Here is a 21,321-nt window from a genome sequence, read left to right on the forward strand (position 1 = left end):
TTGATCATTGCTTAAACCATTAAATGTTTTAGCATGTTTAAGAAAAGTGGTGGACCCAGCAGGAATCAATTGATTGCAACTCCATGAGTTTTTGGGACTTAATAAGGCTGAAATTGATAAAGACCTTTAAAAAGGAACCAACTTAAGTTCCTTGAGTCCCATTAACTATTTTCTTCAACTCGGTAAGCTGTTGTGTCATCTTTCGAATGTTATGTCTAAATTCCTCTTGTTTGCATTCTAAAGCACTAATTCAAGCCTCCAATTGATCTTTCATATTTCTAGCTTCTGATACCCACTAAGATAGATATTTTATTTCAAGGGTTTAAATGAAAAAGTCTATATTATTACTTTTATTGAATGAATGCCAATAACAATTTCTAACTTGCATGACACACTTAAAATGCTTATAAATACATGAAAATGATAATAATACAAATATACCTACAAAATAGAATTTCTTATGCACATAGCCCAAAATATAAAGATCATATTAACAATGAATGCAAAATGCAGAATGCAATTATTGAATCCAAAAGAAAAGATGACAAACTCTTTACCTATCCTAAAACTCTTTTTTTTTTCTTTTTTTTTTTTTTGGAACTTTTTACTAGATCATTTTTTGCAACCTATTAGCAACTTGTTTAGTTCCAAAACTTCTTTTTATTTTTTAAAAATGTGGAAAAAAAAACTTGATTCTAAATTCACTCAAAAAAAATTTTGGTTTAAATAAAAAGGGTAAAATCTTTTTTAACTTTTTCTTTTTCACACTTTTGCTTTTTATTTGGCTAATAAATTAAGAAAACCTTTTTTTTCAAAAAATTTGTTTTTATTTTCTTGTTTGTTAAAAAATACTAAAAAAATTTTTAATTTTTTTTTAAATTTCATGAAGAAGTAGATTTTGGAGAAACATCAAATGAATTAAATTGCATGTCAAAAGAAAATTTCTTAAAAGAATGTTTTTCTTTTATTATTTATTTCTCTCTTTTTTTCTCAACATTTTAGTTACATTTGCATTATTATTACCCTCTAAATGCATATTGTATCCTAATATTCCTCACGTGTCCTAATTTGCGTAACTTCTACAAAATGGATCGATATGGCTCTACCTGAGGTTGGTCTCTTAAAGTTCACTATATGTTGGGCTAAGATTTATACGTCTAAAAGTTTTCAAATTATTCTTCACATCATTATTCATTATAGACTAATAAGGCACCTAAATCCTCACTCATTACAGGCTACAAACAAAAAGGGTTAAATCTGAGTGGAAGTGTTTTGTTAGCAAATGCCTCATAACAAAATCAAATAATATAGAGCGTAGCTACTTAACTTTCTCCTAATAAGGATAGAGCTCGAGTTTGGAGTTTATGCATGCAAGTAATTACACAAAGTGTGTGCAAAGAAATATATCAATCAAAAGCAATATAAGGGCAAAACAAATAACAAAATCAAAGTAAGATACTCACTATCATGCAATATTTTTGAAAATAAAATAAAATAAAGGGAATTAAAATCAAATTTCAACTAAAACCATAAAATCAAAAGCTTAAAATAACACATGATTAGTTTTTGACTTTGCTCTAAAAAAAAATCCTCAATGAAGTCACCAAACTATCATAATGGTTTTGTGAAGCATCAGACAAAAAATTTTAAAAAGCTTTAAAATAGAGAATCGCCACCAATCTTTTTGTTAGGCGTGATTAGCCACCTAAAAAGTTTATTTTTTTAATAAAATAGTAAAATGAATTTAAAGTTTATCAAAAAGATAATTTTGATCTATGAAAACAAGGGCGGGTTCAGGAGTCGATTACATGTGAAAAATGATTAGCACCCTATAGCACCTATAAAATTGGTATCAATTATTCATGTGCTATCTTTTGTTTTGGATAAAAATAGTTTTAGTTTGAAATTTAATAGTAATTTCCTTCAGTTGTTTTAACAAGAAAATTAATTTTATTAAACTTTTATTTAAGAATATTGCAAAAATCTTTAAGTTAAAGAATTATCTTAAAATTCTCTAACAACTAAACATAATTTAAAGATAACTTTTTTTGCCTAAGATTTACCACAACATTTCTTTAAAATGAAAATAACATTCTTTGTATATAATAAGTATTGATGACTCTCCAATATTTAGGTTGAGTACTAAAAATTATTTTTCTCGAAATATTATTTTTATTTTATTTTAAAATTTCATATTTTTATAAAAAAACCATTTCATATGGAAAGAAAAATCGATGATGCTACAATTCAAAAGACATACACATGCAAAATGAATACAAGCAACAATCTAAAAATGAAGATGTGCAAATGCGTATCATTTATGATAATGGGATATGATTTTGATATTGAGTTCTTAAATATAAATAGACCATCCGGACTCCTCAATCTCTAAGCAAAGTTTAAATGTGACTATTTATACTTAAGATCACATTTTTATTTCTGTTTTTTGTTTAATCTTATTATTTTTTCAGGTTAAGGAATTGTACGAAAAGCTTAATTAAATAAAATTTTTTAAATATCCAATGTTCTAGATGGCAGTCGAGAATAGATTATTTCATATGAGATTTCATACAAATCTTTAGAATTTTGATGGCTTAGGTTTCAAGTTTGGTTAAATTTAAAGATTAAAAGGATGGGTTTAGGGTTTTAAGGTTTTGAGGTTTTAGGGTTTTAGAGTTTTACACGATTTTTACAAATCTCTCCAAAAATCCTCAACATCTAGGCAAACTTTCAAAATAAGCTCTATTTTTCATAAATTTTCGAAAAATTGGATTTTTATTAATCTTTTAGAGAGACATTAAAAATGTAGATGCCAAATATAAATGCATGACTATAATTAAAGATGATATATAAATTATAATTTATAATGCTCATGCATGTGACGAGTTAATAAATAAGTAAAAAGCAAATATAAATAAGGATGAGAGAAATTATTATTATTATTTATTTTGTGAAGAAAATTTTTCTTTAATTTTTTAATATTTAGGCAAAATTCAAGAAAATAAATCATTCAAAACATGATTTGAATTTCTTTTAATATTTTAGGTAGAGTTTTAATTTTTTTTAAAAAAAATTTATATATATATATATTAAAATTTTTAAAATGTTTTGCATCTAGTGAATAGTCAATAAATAACAAGTGAAGTGAAGATTATAAATAAATCCATCCAAGACACATAATTATAGAAAGAGAAAGGTAAATACAATGAAACATATGCCAAAAATCCCTTCCTACATTAGTTCTTCTTCTTTTTTTTATTTAATTTTTTATTTATATTAAACCCTCTTTTTTCTTAGTATTGTATTCAAAGTCAACACATACATACCAACCCATTTCATGACATTCACAGAAACTTGCCCCTTTTTCAAAATCGACTTTTTCATCTTACCCTTGTTACCTCCTTCATTTTATTTTAAGCTAAAAGACATAAAGAAAGGGAAACAAAGTAGCGCAACAACCAAGCTACAAATCCCATCATTGTCTTTGCAAATTTCCCAAGGTTCCTAAACTCTTGGACTCTTGGACTCTCGGCTTTTATTATCTTTGCAAATTTCCCATCAGTCCGTCCCTCTAGTATTTAGAGAAAAAAATGCTGAGAATCCCTCTGAACATACCAAAAATAAATATAGGGATTAGGGTTGGCATCGGATCAGGTTCGGGGTGGGTTTTGCTCGTCCCGAACCCGACCCGATTTTATGCTTTATTAAACCCAAATCCGACTTTACCTGAATTTTTTTTTTATACCCTAACCCGACCCGACCCCGATACTATGTAAATCGTACCTGACCCGAAATTAATAAAATATTATTTTTTGAAATATAAAATATTATTTTTTAAATATAAATATTTAAAAATATCATTATATAAATAAAAAATTAAATAATTAATTAAAAAATAATTTTTTATATAATATCGGGTCGGATCTGATTTTAGGCTAACTCGAATCCGAACCGACCCCGATTGGTTCCCAACTTTACCCGACCCAACCCGACCCGAAAATTGAATTTAAAAAAAAAAATCGATCCCATAAGATCGGGTCAGATCAAAACCTGTTAGAATCGGATTGGATTGCCGTCCCTAATAGGGATCGAGAGGGGATCACCCTGGCGCAGACCCGTATTGGGTAGAACCTATCCGAGACATTGCCATTTACAACCACTGAGTAAGACACTGATCGTACGCACTACCTTATCAATTAAATCCACCATTCCACCTGTCTTTAAATCCCATTATCACCATCATCGACTCCAGAAAAGGCCATCCCATTCCGTCGTAAGCCTTACTCATATCTAACTTGAGAGCTGTATATCCCTCTTTTCCTGTTCTTTTCAGTTTCGGTGAGCGCAACAGTTCATAAGCAATCCTCGTATTGTTTGAAATAAGCCTACCTGGTACAAAAGCACTTTAGAGCTCACTTATGCAATGAGGTAATATGTGTTTCAGCCGATTAGCAAGAACTTTCGCTATGATTTTATAGCTGACATTACACAAGCTAATTGAGCAAAAGTTAGACATATTTATAAGATTATTCGTTTTAGGAATAAGCACAATATTTGTGGAATTAAGATCCTGAATGTTACAATCACCATCCAAACAAGATAAATACAAATTTATAATATCAGGTCCTATCACAAGCCAATACTTTTGATAGAACAGAGATGGCATACCATTAGGCCCCGGGGATTTGTTTGGATGCACCTGCTTGATCGCTTCTTTAATTGCTTTCGCCTGAAAATCAGCTAGTAAAATGGCATTCATCTCATCTGAAACTTGTATGTCCACTGCCTTAATAACATCTTCATAATTCGATGGTCCTTGTGATTCGAAAGCCTTCCAAAATATCTTGGTGCTATTTCTTGGATCTCAGCTGTTTCTTCACACTAAACCCCTACCTTATTCTCTACTCATTGATAAAATTGCTTCTTTTTCTACTGGATGCTTGAGCATGAAAGAATGTCGTGTTCTTATCCCCCTCCCACAGCCATAATATTCTCGAACGTTGCTGCCAAAAAATCTCTTCTTTCTCTAATAGTTCATTTAACTGTGCTCGTAGCTTCAAAGCTTCCTCGCTTGCGTCATTACCGGGCTCTGCCATTTTTACTTTCTCATACTGTTTAGAGAGCCACTCAATGTCATTATGGAGACTTCTAAAAGTTTGGCTATGCCACCTTATTAAGCATTTCTTCACGTCTTCCAATTTTGTCAAAATATCCTGATGTCCGTTCTTCCCCCAGCTTTCCCACATAAGCTGTTGGCATCGTGGTTCCCTTGTTCACATATATTCGAAGAAAAAATGCCTTCTTTGCCTTTTTCCTCGACCCCTCCTGCTTTCTGTATCTATCAGTACTGGGTTATGATCATATAGTGTGCCTGGAAGATTTCTGACCACAAACAAGGGGAACAACCCCTTCCATTCCTTGTCACCCAGAGCCCGGTCCAGCCTTTCTCTTATTGTGTGTGTGCCTTCAACCCTTTCCCAAGATTACCATAAACAAGTATATCCTAGATTCTCCAAGCCAACTTCCTGTACCACTTGCCTAAAGGTTCGCATTTGCCCCTTTGTCTTCCTCCAGTTTTTTTGGAGTCCCACATAATCTCGTTGAAATCTCCCACACACAGCCATGGTAACTGGGACGTAGCAGCCATTGTGCCAGTATGTTCCATGCTTTTTCCCTTAGTCTTACATTCGGCTCCCCATACATCCCGTCAGCTTCCATCTCTTTCCCGTTTTGTCCCCCACCTCCATATCAGTATAATACTTCAAGAAACTAATTAAACTTAAAGACACATCCTTCCTCTACATCATAGCCAAACCACCACCTCTTCCAGCAACACTCACCACAAACACCGACTGCATTTTACATTTTCTACGTATTTTGTCAAGAGCTATGTCCTGCATAATTGTTTCTCTCAGGAACACAACTTCGGGATCTTTTTTCTCCAGAATTTTCTTAAGAGCACGAACTGTCCGTGGGTTCCCAAGCCCACGCAAGTTCCATGCTAAGGTACCTCATTGATTTCGAAGGGCTTGGAAACTAGCATCCTTCATTTCTAGCTTATTTGGTTTGTCCAACAAGACCTCTTCCCTGGTCCTATTTAATGGTATATATATCCACGTCCATTAATACACACTCACCCTCCTATCTTTCCTTTTTTCTTTTCTCTAACTCAGCCACAAATTCTTCAGACTTTTGGTTTGTTGAATGTGCCATCTTCTTCCACTTCCCCTTATTTCCATCACTCTTTACTACAGAAACATTAATAGTCTTGTGGTTGTAATTCTGCTTTTTAAGGCTCCATTAATAACAGGTGCTTATCAAATTACCATGGGGCACCCTCTGAAACCCTATTTTTGTCCATCACAGAGTTAAACTTAAATAAAAAGAGATTGTCCTTCAGCACCACTATATCGACCATCTTTGCTAGCCTCCATACAACTTTGAACATGCTAACCATTGCTTCCTTGTTGAAAGGTCTAGATGTATGGATTTTGCCCACCATCCATCTCCTCTCCTCTCCATTTGAACCAATCAACCCACCATTAGTCGATACTACCCTATCCATTTCTTCCTCTGCTCGAGTTAGCTGCCCTCACATATATTCAAAGTCTTCTGCCATCTTAACTCTACTCTCAAACTACCACTTACTTCCTTCTTGAACTCCACTTCCTCCTCAAAGATAGCTAAAGAAACAATCTCAAGGTTTAGACTCTTGTAAAAACAAGACTATACTCCTCTCACCGACGAGCCGTCAAAAGAAACTTGTTAAAAATTTTATTCAATCCTCCACATTTAAAAGGTAATTCATGAACGTGAATTTTTTTTACTGAGATATGAATTGAAACCTTTTGATGCTCCAGATGAGGTTGATAACTTACAACCATGTCATGTTACTTGTGAGGTTTAACAGACAACTGAAACAACGGTGGGGGTCATTCCACAGTCATCTCTTGACACATATAAGGATCTTGAGCTGGGAGAACAAGACAAAAGTCATACAGCATGTTATAGTAGTCTTGCAGCATAGAATGAAGGCAATATTATATTTTGTAATCATATCTCACATATCAGAATAGGATAAAAGAAAAGAAAAGAAAAGAAAAGAGTCTTTGCCTTGTCATTAGTCAAGTATCTTATTCCCCTGTGGGAGTTTCTACTGTTAAATCTTCAGTTTTTCTGAATTTGTTTTTCCTTTCTTGTCTATTTGTTACTTTGATTCGTATGACTAGCATGGCTGATGGGTACGAGTTATGAAGGAAGATTTCTCACATGGGAACTGAAGGGAAATACTAGGATTTTTGTGTGAAAGGATGACAAATGGAAACCTTGAGTTTGATTGGATCATTGTAAATAGTTAAGACTTTCAATTCTAAGACCATTTGGGGCCACTCTAGAAACATGATTGAAACTATAAAGGAACAAGGAGATCATATAGGAATTCTTTCTATTCCAGTTTGATGGTGATTTTGGCATGGAATAGTTTTAGGATAACTGCCCTTGGCGTTTTGGCAGGCGACCCATTATTTTTAAAAATGTTAGAGGATTCTAAGCAAGCATTCAATGTCTTTATCGTTTGCCAGCCTTGCCTGTAGCTGGTTACACAGGGTTGCAGGGATAGGCTTGGTGATGCTTTAGTTCAAGATTGGACTTCTTCAGCAGCTGATCCTTTAGTTCAAGATTGGACTTCTTCAGCAGCTGATCATATACCCATATGCAGAGAAGGTTTTGTTTTGAAAAATTTTGGTGCAATTCAGATGAGTGTGAGTGTGTGGCTGCAGATTCATCTGAGGGCCTTGACAGATGTGTACGTGGTAAATAATAGACATGTGGTCAACCTTTAGTTCATTGAAATATTAATTGCTTTGATTATGAGTAATGGAATATTTCTTGAAGATTCAAAGATGGAAACAACCAACTTTAGTAGAAAAGGAAGAAATTCTCCAGAAGCACAAATCCTATGCAATAGGCAATTTTGGTTCTTTCATGCTTCTGCCTCAACTTGTGAAAGAAAGGAGAAATTTAACTTTATGTTGTTATGATGACTGGCATTCGGATAATTCTGTCATGAAGCCTATATTGGTTGATTATATTTAACTGATATTTTTCACGCTTCATAACCCATTTCATCTGCTCAGGTTCTTGTTTCTTGTTTTCCTGTTCAAAATTTCTCAAGAACGACGAACATTTAGGACTTATTATGTTTAGTGGTGAACACGGAAGGATGTTTTTAGTGTGTTCATAGAATGGTTTAGTGCTAGCTTCCAATTACACCATCGTAGAACAGATTAGGAAATTTTATTTCAAGGCACATTGGCTTCCAGTGCTTGGTTTCAAATTTCATTTGCTTGGAATTTGGTTTAATGTTCTTGTTTCTGACTTTGTTGTATCTACATTCACTCATGCTGCATCTCTTATTAAGCTAATCAAATTTCTTTTTGGTTTAATGTTACTAATAACCATTAAACTATAATAAAATATTCGATATAATATTTAAGTTTTCAAAATTTTTAATATAATATATGCACTATGAATTCATTAATTAACATAATATTCATTCTTAAATTAATTAATTTTAAATAATAATTTATAAAAAATACATAATTCTTTAAATATAATATTAATTAATATCGACAATATTAATGACAATGAAACATAAAAATAAAAATGAAAGGGATGATAATGATGAAGACGTTTGAAGAGTTAGTTCCCTATCGTTGGCAGGCTTTGGATTTTATTAATCCCCAGAATTAACAAAAGAAAAAGCCCTAACCAACGCCAGATGTATTTCTCAGAAAGACTGCAAATTTTGATTCGTCTTGTCTCTCCCCTTTTAACAAAAATTGAATCCCTGGGAAGAGAAATATATATGTGACAATAGGGACCCATGAATCTGAGTACTGAAGGGACTGCTCCTATTGATGAATGTGTCCTAGGGATTTTTTTTTTTTTTTTAAAGGTGATATTTGGTAGAAGTGACAATCTCGAATCTAATTTGAATCAGGTCACTTTGTATAAATAAACATTCTAGAAATTTCGAGTTTAAATAATTTTCGATTCAAATTATTAAAACTAAAATTAATTTAATTTAATTTTGAGATAAGTTTTGAACTATTTAAATTTTAATATTTTAAAATCAGACCGCTGATATTTTTGGATAAAGTTCGGTTGGATTTAAAGAAATTTTCGAATTTGAATTAATTTTTGTCAGCTTTAATGGGACAGTTTTAATTTATAATTTTGGCCTAATATTTTTATCCTTAAATAGCAAAACCTACACGAATTCTAGTACTTACATGGGAATAAAAATTCAGTCATATGTGTATATTTTAAAATAAATAAATAAATATCCTAATAAATTTTCTAAAATCCCCTCTTGCTTGACCTTATTTTTGCCCTTTTTCTTTTTTTTTTTTTGCGTGCATGATGCTTGTACAAGTTACCTTTAAGTTATTGTGAAAACCCTTATTAATGCCTGAATTGACATAATGATTTTTTATTTTATAAAGTATAAACTAAAAAATTTGAGACAAATATTTTTTTTTTAAGATTTTTTTATGTTGATTACGTATATTTCAATTAATTTAAAATCGAATTGAATTAAATTTTATTAAAAAAAATTTTAAAATTTTTTTCATTTGTAATATTTAAAATCAAAATTTTATTTTAAAAAATGAAATTTTTTATCTTTCCAACCAATAAGTTGATAATTTGAGACAAATTTAATGTTTTAAAATTGCATTAAATTTGGGGTTTCCAGTTTGGCCCATCATCATCTCAGCTTTTTTGTAGTAATTTAAAATTTTCACTTGCTGCCATGTCTGACTGCATAATTCTTTGGTTTTTTTTTTTTTTTGTTATTTCTATTTGTCGTATTTTGTATTTTGATGTTTATGAGCTTCAGGATTTGCTGAAGATAATGAAATTGTCCTGAATTTGAGGTTGAAACAGACAAAAACTATAATTATTTTTTGCCCGTCTGTGGTTCCCAGGTCCTGATTTACATAAGTTAACTCTATATCTGTGCTCACAATAGTGTTTGTTTCTTACTATTTAAAGAAAATTAAAAAAAAAAAACACACACTTCCATGCAAATTGCAATTGAGCAAAACAGTCTTTTGAGGGAAAATTATAATTGTATGAAATGAGATTTAGATAACTTTAAAGTAATCATCTCTCATAGTATAACCTAAATGAGAGTTAGTATTAACAATCGAGTAATACAGTTGTTAATGGGTAGAGTATTGAATTTTTTATTAAAATGAGATCTGTTGAAAAAATAAGATTTATTATAAAAAATAATGTGATTTGTTATTAGAGAGTACTAATTTTTTTTTTTTAGTGAAATTAACTATCACTTGAACTGAAATATCTTCTATCTTCGTCTCATTCATCATTTGCTAATATCGATTATTCCAGGCCAAGCAGGTAAATATCTATATTTCTAGTCAGGGAACTGCATTTTAAGCTGTCACTATTCTCATATTTCATCCTTTTAAAATATCCAGAGTCAGTTAATTAGTAAAAATTCATCTAACCTCTGTGAAAAAGAATGACAGTATTTCAGCCAGAGATTTTAAATTTTTTTATAAGAGTATCTATTTATAATGTATAAAAATTTATTAATTTTGTAAATAAAAAAGATGTTCTGAAAAAAAATTTTGAAAATGTCCAAAAAATTTTCTTTTAAATTTTTTTCTTTTTTAATTTTTTAAGTATCCATAAACATTCTAATTCAAAAGGGATCTGCCTCTGCTGTACTCACAAAGAGCTAATAGGTTTAGCATTACTTAGGGTCTGATTGGTTATAAAAAATATTTTTTATTTTTACTTTGTATTTTTTGAATTTTAAAAACCATGTTTGATACACAAAAATAAAAATTTTAAAAACATGTTTTGTATTTACATTTTCAAGATAAAAAATAATGTTTAACCCTACAGGTTAAATAATATATATCTAAAACTACATTAGACTCTAAAGGATTAAGAAGAAACACACCTAAGCTCGTGCTCAAATAATTGTAATTCTTATCAACTACAACCTAAGCAATATTATCACATATAATCTCACCCCATGCATACTGATCGTGGCAACCAATAGTTGAAGTTTGGTTTAAATCTATACCTTTGATTTGTAAACTACATTCCAAATGCTCTGTGAAAAAAAAATGAACTAAATAAAAAATATATGAAGTTGCTTGCATGAGATCTTTTAAAATCCAAGAACCATCAACATGGACTCTGTATGTTTGTTTTTTAGTTTAGGTGCTTGGCAACTCTTGCAAGTTTGATACCTTAATTGGCCAGCTTGCAAGGTCACAGAGGAAAATAAAATAATAATTATTACCAGTGCCAGTATGGACACTCGATCAAGGTAAAAGAAAAAGAGAGAAAAAAAAGATAGAAGCAAGGACGGAGAATATGCTTATTTTAGCTTTTACCCAAAAGAACAATAATTTTGGGTCGATTGTAAATCGAATTTATGTGTGATGGAATCATTGAGTGAACAATAAAAAATATTTTAATGAACCCGTGTCTTCATCTTCTTCGTTTATTCTCCATGATTTTTTTGAAAACACTAAAAAAATCTTTCTTTTGTTCTTTAATTTTGGCTCATTTTCATTTTCATTTTTCAAAAAATAATTTTTATTTTTTCAACTAAACATATTTTCACTCACATTTTTTATTTTCTATAAAAATAAAAACGAAAAAAAACTATATTTTTTTGAACCAAACATTACCTTATTCACTTCACCCTTTCTTATTAGTGCAAATCTAAAATAAATTGTTTCAACTCCAACTCTCCAACTCTAGGTCAGGATATAATTGTTGAGAATTTCCTCCTTCGCTTAAATAACATAAAAAAAAAAATCATGGATAAGAATTAAATTCAAGGTTTTTTGCAAAAAAAAAAAAAAAGAAACCCCTCAAGGTTCCTCATGGTCAATACGAATAATCTAAAAACTTGGACTGATATCAACAGTTAACATTGCACCTTAATAATATTAGGGATTAAAGGGATTAAGGTCAAATTTATTATTATTTTATGAGTTAATATTGAATTTTATTGTCATACTTTAATTTTATTGATTTTTAGATGTAAAATAATGAAATTAATGCAAATTTATCATATACATTAACATAATAATTTTTTAAATATTTCAATTTCGTTATCTTTCGTTCAAAAATCAACAAATTGAAAATGAAAGGAAGTGGAATTTATTATTTGAATTAATAAAATATCGTTTGAAATATTCCAATTCGTTATTTTTATTGAAAATCAATAAAATTAAAATATACTAACAAATTTTAATAAATTGAAATAAAGTTACAAAGTTCAATAGTTATGATATAGTAAAAATTTGAGCTTTAATCTCATTTTATCATGATTTATAATTATAATTTTTTAATAAAATATCATAATTTGAAAATAAAAAATATATATAAATATTGAAATATAAAATTTTAAATTTGTTACGCATCATCTCTTAATGTAACTTAATGAATTGTGTTAAATTTTGAATTCAATTATAATTATTGTTTGTTCATTGGCGAGGGCGCAATATGCCTTTAGATTTGTGCGTAGTATACATCTGTCTAATAAAAGGAGACATGGTCTCATGTAATAACCTTTCTTCAACCTCTTTTGGAGAGAAAAAAATTTTCTCTCTCTCTCTGTCACGCAGAAATCAACTTATTTTTGAATCCTTTGTGGGCCCATCTTGGCTTCAAATTCTCACTCAAATATCACGAGTTATGACCCACATATGACATATCACTTCAATCACTTTTCAATTCCCCACTCTCTTTCTCTGTCACTCTCTCACAGTCTCACCCGCAACGACAAAGGCATCAAAATTGAGATGCAGCTTCATTATTAGCTCCGCCTCAGCTCACTTCACTTCACTTCCAATAATTCCACCAACATTCAGTCAAAATAAACCACCAAAACAGCTGCTACAATCTGAGCAGACCACCTACGCAGCCTCACCACAATGTGGCGTTTTTTCTTCCTCCTTCTTCTCTTTCCTGTTCTCCTTTCACTCTTCTCTATTCTACCTGTCTCCAGTGTTTCCATTCGTGCAAGGAAACAATCACAGCCGCAACACACGGATCTCCAGCCTACCACCATGGCTCCCTCTGAGGCTGAGACCCTTTTCAAGATAATGGAATCTATGTCCTCCGATCAAACCTGGAGAGTCTCCTATCCAAACCCTTGTAAACCTGGCTCGTCTTGGCCTGGAATCGAGTGCAAACCAGGCTCAGATAACTTCCTTCATGTCTCTAGGCTTGATTTTGGCTACTCTCCGAACCCAACTTGCAAGAAAACTGCTATATTTCCCAGTCAAATCTTTACTCTTCCTTACTTGCAATCAGTTTTCTTCTTCAATTGTTTCACTCATACCAAAACTTCTCTCTCTTTTCCAAACAGGCTTTCCAATTCTTCACTTCAACAACTAAGTCTCCGTTCAAATCCGGGACTTGTTGGCCCTATTCCACCTCAAATATCTTCATTGAAGTCCCTACAAATACTCACACTGTCACAAAATCATGTCACTGGACCAATCCCTGTTAAAATATTCAGCTTGACCTCTTTAGTGCACATTGATTTGAGCTACAACATGCTTTCAGGTACCATCCCAACCCAATTGGGTAATCTGAAAAACCTTGTAGGCCTTGATTTGAGCTATAATTCCTTTACAGGCTCAATCCCTGAGACGATTGGCCAGCTTGCTATGCTTCAAAAGCTTGATTTGAGCTCAAATTTACTTGTCGATAGGATTCCTGATAGCATTGAAAAGCTCAGGTTTTTGGTTTTCATGGCTTTGAGTAACAACAGACTGGGAGGAAATTTTCCAAAAGGATTGTCTAAGTTACAAAGCTTGCAATATTTTATTATGGATGATAATCCAATGTTCACAACTTTGCCTCTAGAGATTGGCATTTTAGTGAAACTACAAGAGCTGAGGCTTGCCAATTCAGGGTATTTAGGGACCATACCACCAAGCTTGTCAATGCTTACGAATTTAAGTACTCTGTCTCTTCAAAACAACAGATTAACAGGTGAAATTCCTATGAGTTTTGGCAGTTTCTCTCACATTTATCACCTGAATCTCAGCAGAAATTTGCTTGATGGCGTTGTTCCATTCAATGCAAGTTTTTTGAAGCGGTTGGGGAGGAATTTGGACCTTAGTGGAAATCCAGGTCTCTGTTTGAGTTCAGCTGAAGCATATAGTGTGAAAATTGGAGTTGGTATTTGCAGCAAAAATGTTTCTCTGAGCCTGCCACTGAACAAGTCTCAAGCTCCACCAGGACTTTCCTACTCATTCTCTCTATTTGGTGTTTCGGTGTTTTTTGTTTGCATCAAATATCATTTCTATTATGATTTCGACTGAGAATTACTCTTCTTCCTTTATCATGGTCTTTTAATCAGTTTTACTAGTATTATTCATGGGTAGCCTTTGTAAAAATTAGTTATAGTCTAATAGAATACGTAAAAAAAATTGCCTTCTCAAATTATTGCAGGTTTTGGACTTGGACAAATTAAACTTTGGAATTGGACATGTAACACGTGCATGTTGTCAGAGTAGGACCAATTCTTGAATCAAGCTATAACCTAGTTGAGTGTTGTTACCTGTCCACCTGGTTCTTTGGTTTTGTTTCCTTTCATTTCCAGACTGGTGAAATTGTTATAGGTTGCACAAATTAAACCCTGATTGACTCTTTTGTACTTAACACAGAAAAATGGAGAAAAGAATTGCATTAAAATTTGTGGTTATTCAAATATTTTGTTAGTACAATTTAACTAGGCCTTTTCAAATCCTTTACAGTATCATTCATTGCATTTCGGTTATTTAGTACAACGACAAATGCATATAGAGCAATTGGCTTAATAATAATAATAACGATAATAATAATAATAATAATATAATTATTATTATTGTTATTAAGCACTGATACATGCATGCATCTTAAAAAATGGCTGCAGTGCGATGTCTCACGTATAATTAAAACATCAAAAGGAATCCATATAAACCTTAAAGTTTCCTGCCCAGAGATGTTGTTTTCGACTTTTTATCAATCTGAGTTCTGACTGATTAACGTAATTTCATTGACAAATGAATTATACGTTTCAATAAATATGCATTATTTACCAAAAATTTTACATTTTTTCTCGAGAATTTACTATACCTATGTATTAGAAACACTACCTTTTTGTTTATTCACAAGCTTTAGTTTTACATTTTTCCCACGAAGCTGTTTCAATTGTTTAGCATCTTCTGAGAAACTAGGTAATAGATAGATAGATAGATAGATATATATATATATATATATATATATATATTGAAAATTTGCACCAATGTTTTCTGTTTGAGGTGCTTTTAAACTTCCTTGTTCACAAACTTTTCCAAAGAAATGAAAAGCTGAAGTGACAAGTTATTCCCCTTTTAATTCATATATATCAATATTCTCTCTCTTACTCAAAATATTTGTTATGTATTGATTTTTACGAAATTTAAAAAAAATTAATTTTAATGTATTTAATGCTAAATTTTAATTTTTTTTATAAAATTAAAATTTTATGATTTTTGATGTCAAAAAGTAAAAAAAAAAATCATAAAAATAATTTTAAAATATAAAAAATAAGAGTTTTAAATGTTAAAAAATATATATATCTTTAAGACATCCCAAAAAAGAAAGGCAAAGAAATTGAGACAAAGGGAATAAAAAATAAAAGAAAGTTATATATATACATATATATATATATATATAGAGAGAGAGAGAGAGGACATAGATATAGAGCCTGCTGTCTTATTCTTACATCTTGCATTCCAGTTATCACTTGATTTAGGACTTTTGTTGGTTCAATGAAAGGCCTTGGACAATTACATTTGCAAAAAGTTATTAATTCCAGTTTTGTTGCTATGGAACACAAACATAATTGGTCGACTCAGAAAAAAAAAATAATGATGAATAATATGAATTTTCCCTACCAAATTTTTAATATGTCTTTGTTGGTTACTTCATGTATGTAATGTTGATAATTATTACCGCATTTGAACAGCTTAAATTGTTGGCAAGTCTTCGCAAACTGAATTTTTCACCATTATTTATTTATTTATTTTACAAATAAGACCATAACTTGAGATAGAATAAGAGATTACATAATTAAGATTTGATCTTCAAATTTATTGACTATCACCTTGTAAAGGTGAATGCATAAAAAAAATTTAACTAAATTTGAAATTTCCCTTAACATTAATGGTACTTGGATGTAAAATGAAACTGTCAATATCTAGAAGCTTGAAAGTAGAATCAAATTCACAGGCGTAGAGCTGAAATTGCAGAAAGCTTAATTCTCATAAATTATTTATCTTTATTTAACTTTCCTCAAACAGAAGAAAAAAAAGTGAAAATGGAGAAAAAGGAAAAGCATAGAAACATTGAATTAATGTTGATACTTGAAATAAGACTTAAGTATCCCACGTGAGGGCCTGAAACTTTTTCTCAGCTTTATTTGGCTAAGAGACAAACCGGTTACATTTTATTTTCTGTCCCCATCTATCTAGAAAATTTTTAAAAGAAAGGTTTAGTTTGAATTTAATGTAATTATATTCTATTTTAAAAGGAATTTATAACATCTAGAAATTATAATTTTCAATGACAAAAAAAAATTGCAAATTAATATGGCATATAAAAAAGCAAGAATTATAGAGTTTTGAATTCATGAACATGATTATGTGGAAGTTATCATGAAATTAATCTTCACATAGTTTAACACAATCATCAAATACTAAATAGATTTTATTAATATTTTAGTTAGATAAATTTATTTTTATTAATAAATTTAATTTCAATTATAATTTTATAATTATTTTTAAGTTATATCAAAAGTTCATAATAATTTTTATCAAGTCGTAAAATCAGAACTCATATGACATAAGGGCTAAGGCTTACTCTTCTATCCGTTGACTCCTCCCATGTTTCTTTGAGCACATTAGATTTCATTGCAAAATATGTATAGGGCACAAATTGAGGATTAGAGGACATTATTCCCTACGTTTATACCCTTCCTAGCCCTTAAATATTTAGTTTTAATATTTCTAGAATCTACTCAATCTTAATTCTAATTATTTCTTTCTATTTAGCAAATTAATTAGGGTTATTTTGTTCCTTCACTTCCGCCTTTTTTGAGTGAATCTTTCTCTATTATACTTAAATGTGGCAATTGGATCATTAGGTCAAGTTTTGGTTGAGTCATTTCGGATCCAAAAAATTAAAATTAAAATTATTCTGAATTTGAGTCATATATGATTCAAGTTATTTTGAATTCAAATTTTTTAATTGTAATATCCGAATTATTCAGGTTTGAATTATTTTTGGGTCAAAATTATTAAATTTTAAAATAAAATCAACTTAATTTTAAATCATTTCAAGTTAGATCATTTTGGGAAATCAGATTATTTTGGGGTTCAAGATGGATGAGTTTATGTTATTAACTTTTCTTGATCAAAGTGAACTGAATAATACGTATTTTTCGAATTCGAGTCAGTTTTGACAATTCTAATTATACTTCTATTCTATTTATCTTATTAAAAAAAAAAGAAAGAAAGAGGAAGGATGAAGCAGAAGCAAGTTTTCTTGAACAATTTTTCTTGTTTTAATTAATCTCTAATTTTGAAATTTAGTTAATTAGAGATAATAAAATTAATTAGAGTTTATATGATATGAAAAAAATATGATATTAGTTATAAGGTTTTAAAAGAATATGATGTCCAATGTTTTGAGTAGATAGTTAAAATTTAACTTTCTAAGATAATCTTAATATAATTTAAGATTTGACGAGTAATGTTGAATTTGAATCAGATCACTTTGGTCTAATCATTTTGAGTTGAAGAAGTTTCGGCTTCAGATCATTTTGAGTTTATATCATTTAAGAAATGAGTCTTAGGATTTGACAATTAAATTATTCAAATTCAAATAATTAAAAGGATTCAAATTATTGAATTGGATTCATCTCAAGTTAGTATTTCAAATTGTTTAGGTTTGATTCATAGAATCATATTAATTTAAATTTAAATTATTTTAAGTTTAGATTAGTCGAATTCGAGTTACTAACTTTTCATGGTCAAATAAAGTGGTTGGATTCATGCGGATTGAAGGAGGTTGTAGAATTCAGATCAATTTTAGAAGCTTTAATTTAAACTCATATACTAAATTTGTGACAAAAGAGTATAATATTACGTTAATATAACTCCATTCATTTTCCTAATATTCTTTTCTCTGAAGTCTTACTCTTATGGACCCCCTTCCACTAAGATGTAAATAAGTAAGAAGCTGAACAGTTTGTATGAAAAAGAGTACATTCTATTCTGGGTTGCATTTTTTGCAGTACAAAAATAAAGGTTGAGGGGTTTGAGTTTCCAAACAATCTTTAGTGACAAAATGCGGGGACACTTTGATGACATTTTTCAGAAATGAAGCATGAAAATAGAAGTTGTGTGTGACAATTGACTGAAAGAAAGAGCATTTATTTCTGTTTTTTTTCTCTCATGTGGGATGAGATTTTGGGCTGGCTTGCAATTGCTGGCCTTTTTTCTGTATGCTGCTTGCTTGTTCTCTTGTTCAAAAATGGAAGGAAGTTTATTCCTCAAATTCTTCGCTTTATTTATCAGGAGATTCATAAGTTACTAGTATTAAATTAAATATGCTTCAAGGATTTTTTTAGCTACGACTTGGGATTTTAATAGAAGTGAAAAAAATTGATTGAACTTGAAAATTTCTCTAGATTAGTTTAAGATTGAACATGATGTAATTCAAATTGATTGAAAAATGTAAAAGATATGAATATAAAAAAAAATTTAAACTCAAAACAATTCATACCTAACACGATACTAATATGAAGCAGTTTGAAACTAAATCAATTTGAATTCGAAATAATAAAAAAAAATCAACAATTTGAACCTAAGATCGAAATAATAAAAAAAAAATCAACAGTTTGAACCTAAGATCAATTTAATCTGAAATTTGACAAGATTATAATTATGTTAACCTGAGTTTGAACAAACTCAAAAATAATTAAGTTTGAAATGACTTAAATTCAAAATAATACGAACCCAAGATATCATGAATAATGGTTCAAATCTGAAAATGTCTAATTAAATTTAATCAATCGAAACCTAAATAACCTAAATTTGAAAGCACAAATTCGTTCAATTACCACCACTAGATCCAATAATTCTAACTTTTTATTTGTGATGGTGTTAGGAGTGTTTTATAGTCATAAGGGTATTATGGATTTTTTTTTCTTTAAAAGGTGATTCATCAACAAAACAGGATTAACTTTGTCATTTTGACCGATCAAATGTGTCGAGCTGACCTAAAGTCTCAAGACTTATGTCAGCTCTAGCCACCTTAACTTCCCATTTGAAGGCATATAAAAATGTTAACTCATCATCCCCTAATTGGACTATCATCTACTAGATCAGGTGGTCTAGCAATGTCAACCCTAAACTCACTACTCGGAGCTCAAGTCACCTAGGTCTAACACTCATATCCTACAAGTATAACTAGCCCCCTCACTCCAAGAAGACTTATTCAATTTCCTCTCTCTTTTTAAGATTTTTCTCATTTTTTCTCTTTTCAAGCACTAACTTGAGTATCGGAACAAAATACCGAAAAACACCTCTGACTTTTGCTTTCAATTGACCTTTTGAACTTGTGATTTCAAAATTTTCACCTCGTTAAACAGCTTAGCCCAAACATTTTGGTGTGTCAGGTAAGGAGCCTTTGTCTATTCAACCAAACTAATCATGCCTTGCAGGAAAAGAGTTATCGATGAAAAAGATAATGTTGCTGCAGCTAGAACTAATACTCAATTTAGCCAACAAACCTTCATTGACCTAATAAATAGCCTTAATAATGAAGCAATTCGAAGCCTCACCCAACAACTACAGTCACTAAAAGAGCTGATGTTGACCTTGACTCTATCACAGACCTTAAAAGAACCAAACCCTATAGCCTTAAGAAATCCACAAACACAAAAGTTGTCGACCTACAATGATAGTATTGCCTCATCGACCCTTGAAGATGATGAAACCCCCAAAGCTATTACGCCACAAACTCCCAAACATAAACCATAACCTAAAAATCCAAATGGCTACCTCGAAACCACCACCTAATAGAGACTTAGAAGCTTGGATTGAAGCAATGAAGAAAGAGTTTAAGAATAAAGCCTTCATATTGAATATAAGCTTAAGATTTTGGAAACATCCCTTTCAATGAAGCTATTGACCAAGCCTTGCCACCAAAAGGATTTAAGAATCCCATTATTGAAACTTATGATGGTACTATTGATCTCTTTTACCATCTTGAGCTTTATAAAAATCAAATAAGCTACCTCGAAACCACCACCTAACAGGGACTAAGAAGCTTGGATGGAAATAATGAATAAAGAGTTTAAGAATAAAGTCTTTTATATTTACAGATGAGCTTAAAATTCTAGAAACATCCTTTTCAATGAGAATATTGATTGAGCCTTGCCACCATAGGGATTTAAAAATCCCATTCCTAAAACTTATGATGGTACCATTGATCTTTCTGACCATCTTAAGTTTTATAAAACTAACAAATTGATATAGGGAGCCAATGAGCCTTTGTGGTGTGTAAAAGACTTACCATAACTCTCAAAGGGGTAGTTCAATCATAGAACACCAACTTGGAATTAAAATTAGTCTCAACCTTCAAGCAGCTTGGTCTTTCTTTTCTGGCCCATTTTATTAGTAGCTAGCGAACAAAGAAAACCATTCTGAGCTTAATGTCCATTTTTCAATGACGGAACAAATCCTTGAAAGAATATGTCACGTGTTTTAAAGCTGAAACTCTTCAAGTGAAAGATCTTCATTGTTCAGAATGTAAAACTCTGAATTATAAACCTACTAACAAAATTTCAGCTCAATCGAACCATAAATCGACTTTTGTTCAACCAACTCTCCCTTCTCCATTTTTTTTCTATTTTTCTAATTTCTTTTTTTTTCTTTTTTTTTTTTTAAGATTGTGGTGTCATCTTCTTTTATTAAGTAGCTAGAGTTCTGTGTAAAAAGAATGACTAAGCTCTATGGCTTTTAATTAGTCCAAACCCAATTACATAAGGCCGGATCCCATTTTCCTAACAGACTTTAAATTAATTAAATAAATAATCAAAAATGATTATTAATAAATATATTAATTAAACACTATCTAATTATATATAAATAGATAAAAAAAAATTTTAGCATTTTATTGTATCCAATTAAGCACAAGCTCATAGCAATTATTTATTCT

At 30.7% G+C, this 21,321-nt stretch overlaps 3 protein-coding genes across 3 annotated transcripts; 1 reads left to right on the plus strand and 2 right to left on the minus strand.

Annotated features, from left to right (window-relative positions):
• Window positions 1-4,053: 4,053 nt before the first annotated feature.
• On the minus strand, window positions 4,054-4,759 carry LOC149513749 (uncharacterized). Its single transcript, XM_089748105.1, has 3 exons — window positions 4,669-4,759; window positions 4,238-4,389; window positions 4,054-4,131 (listed from the first exon to the last, which is right to left on the minus strand). Exons 1-3 carry the CDS (start codon window positions 4,757-4,759, stop codon window positions 4,054-4,056), a joined length of 321 nt encoding a protein of 106 aa, XP_089604231.1.
• Window positions 4,760-4,901: 142 nt separating this feature from the next.
• LOC149513750 (uncharacterized) lies at window positions 4,902-5,665 on the minus strand. Its single transcript, XM_089748106.1, has 3 exons — window positions 5,532-5,665; window positions 5,349-5,472; window positions 4,902-5,249 (listed from the first exon to the last, which is right to left on the minus strand). The coding sequence occupies exons 1-3, from the start codon at window positions 5,663-5,665 to the stop codon at window positions 4,902-4,904; spliced, it is 606 nt and encodes a 201-aa protein (XP_089604232.1).
• Window positions 5,666-12,768: 7,103 nt separating this feature from the next.
• LOC111300596 (uncharacterized) lies at window positions 12,769-14,742 on the plus strand. Its single transcript, XM_089746841.1, has one exon. It carries the CDS (start codon window positions 12,993-12,995, stop codon window positions 14,391-14,393), a length of 1,401 nt encoding a protein of 466 aa, XP_089602967.1. The 5' UTR covers window positions 12,769-12,992; the 3' UTR covers window positions 14,394-14,742.
• Window positions 14,743-21,321: the final 6,579 nt, after the last annotated feature.

This window comes from Durio zibethinus, chromosome 18, assembly GCF_047325235.1.
Source record: "Durio zibethinus cultivar Kanyao isolate XHJ-2024 chromosome 18, ASM4732523v1, whole genome shotgun sequence".
Classification (NCBI taxonomy): domain Eukaryota; kingdom Viridiplantae; phylum Streptophyta; class Magnoliopsida; order Malvales; family Malvaceae; genus Durio; species Durio zibethinus.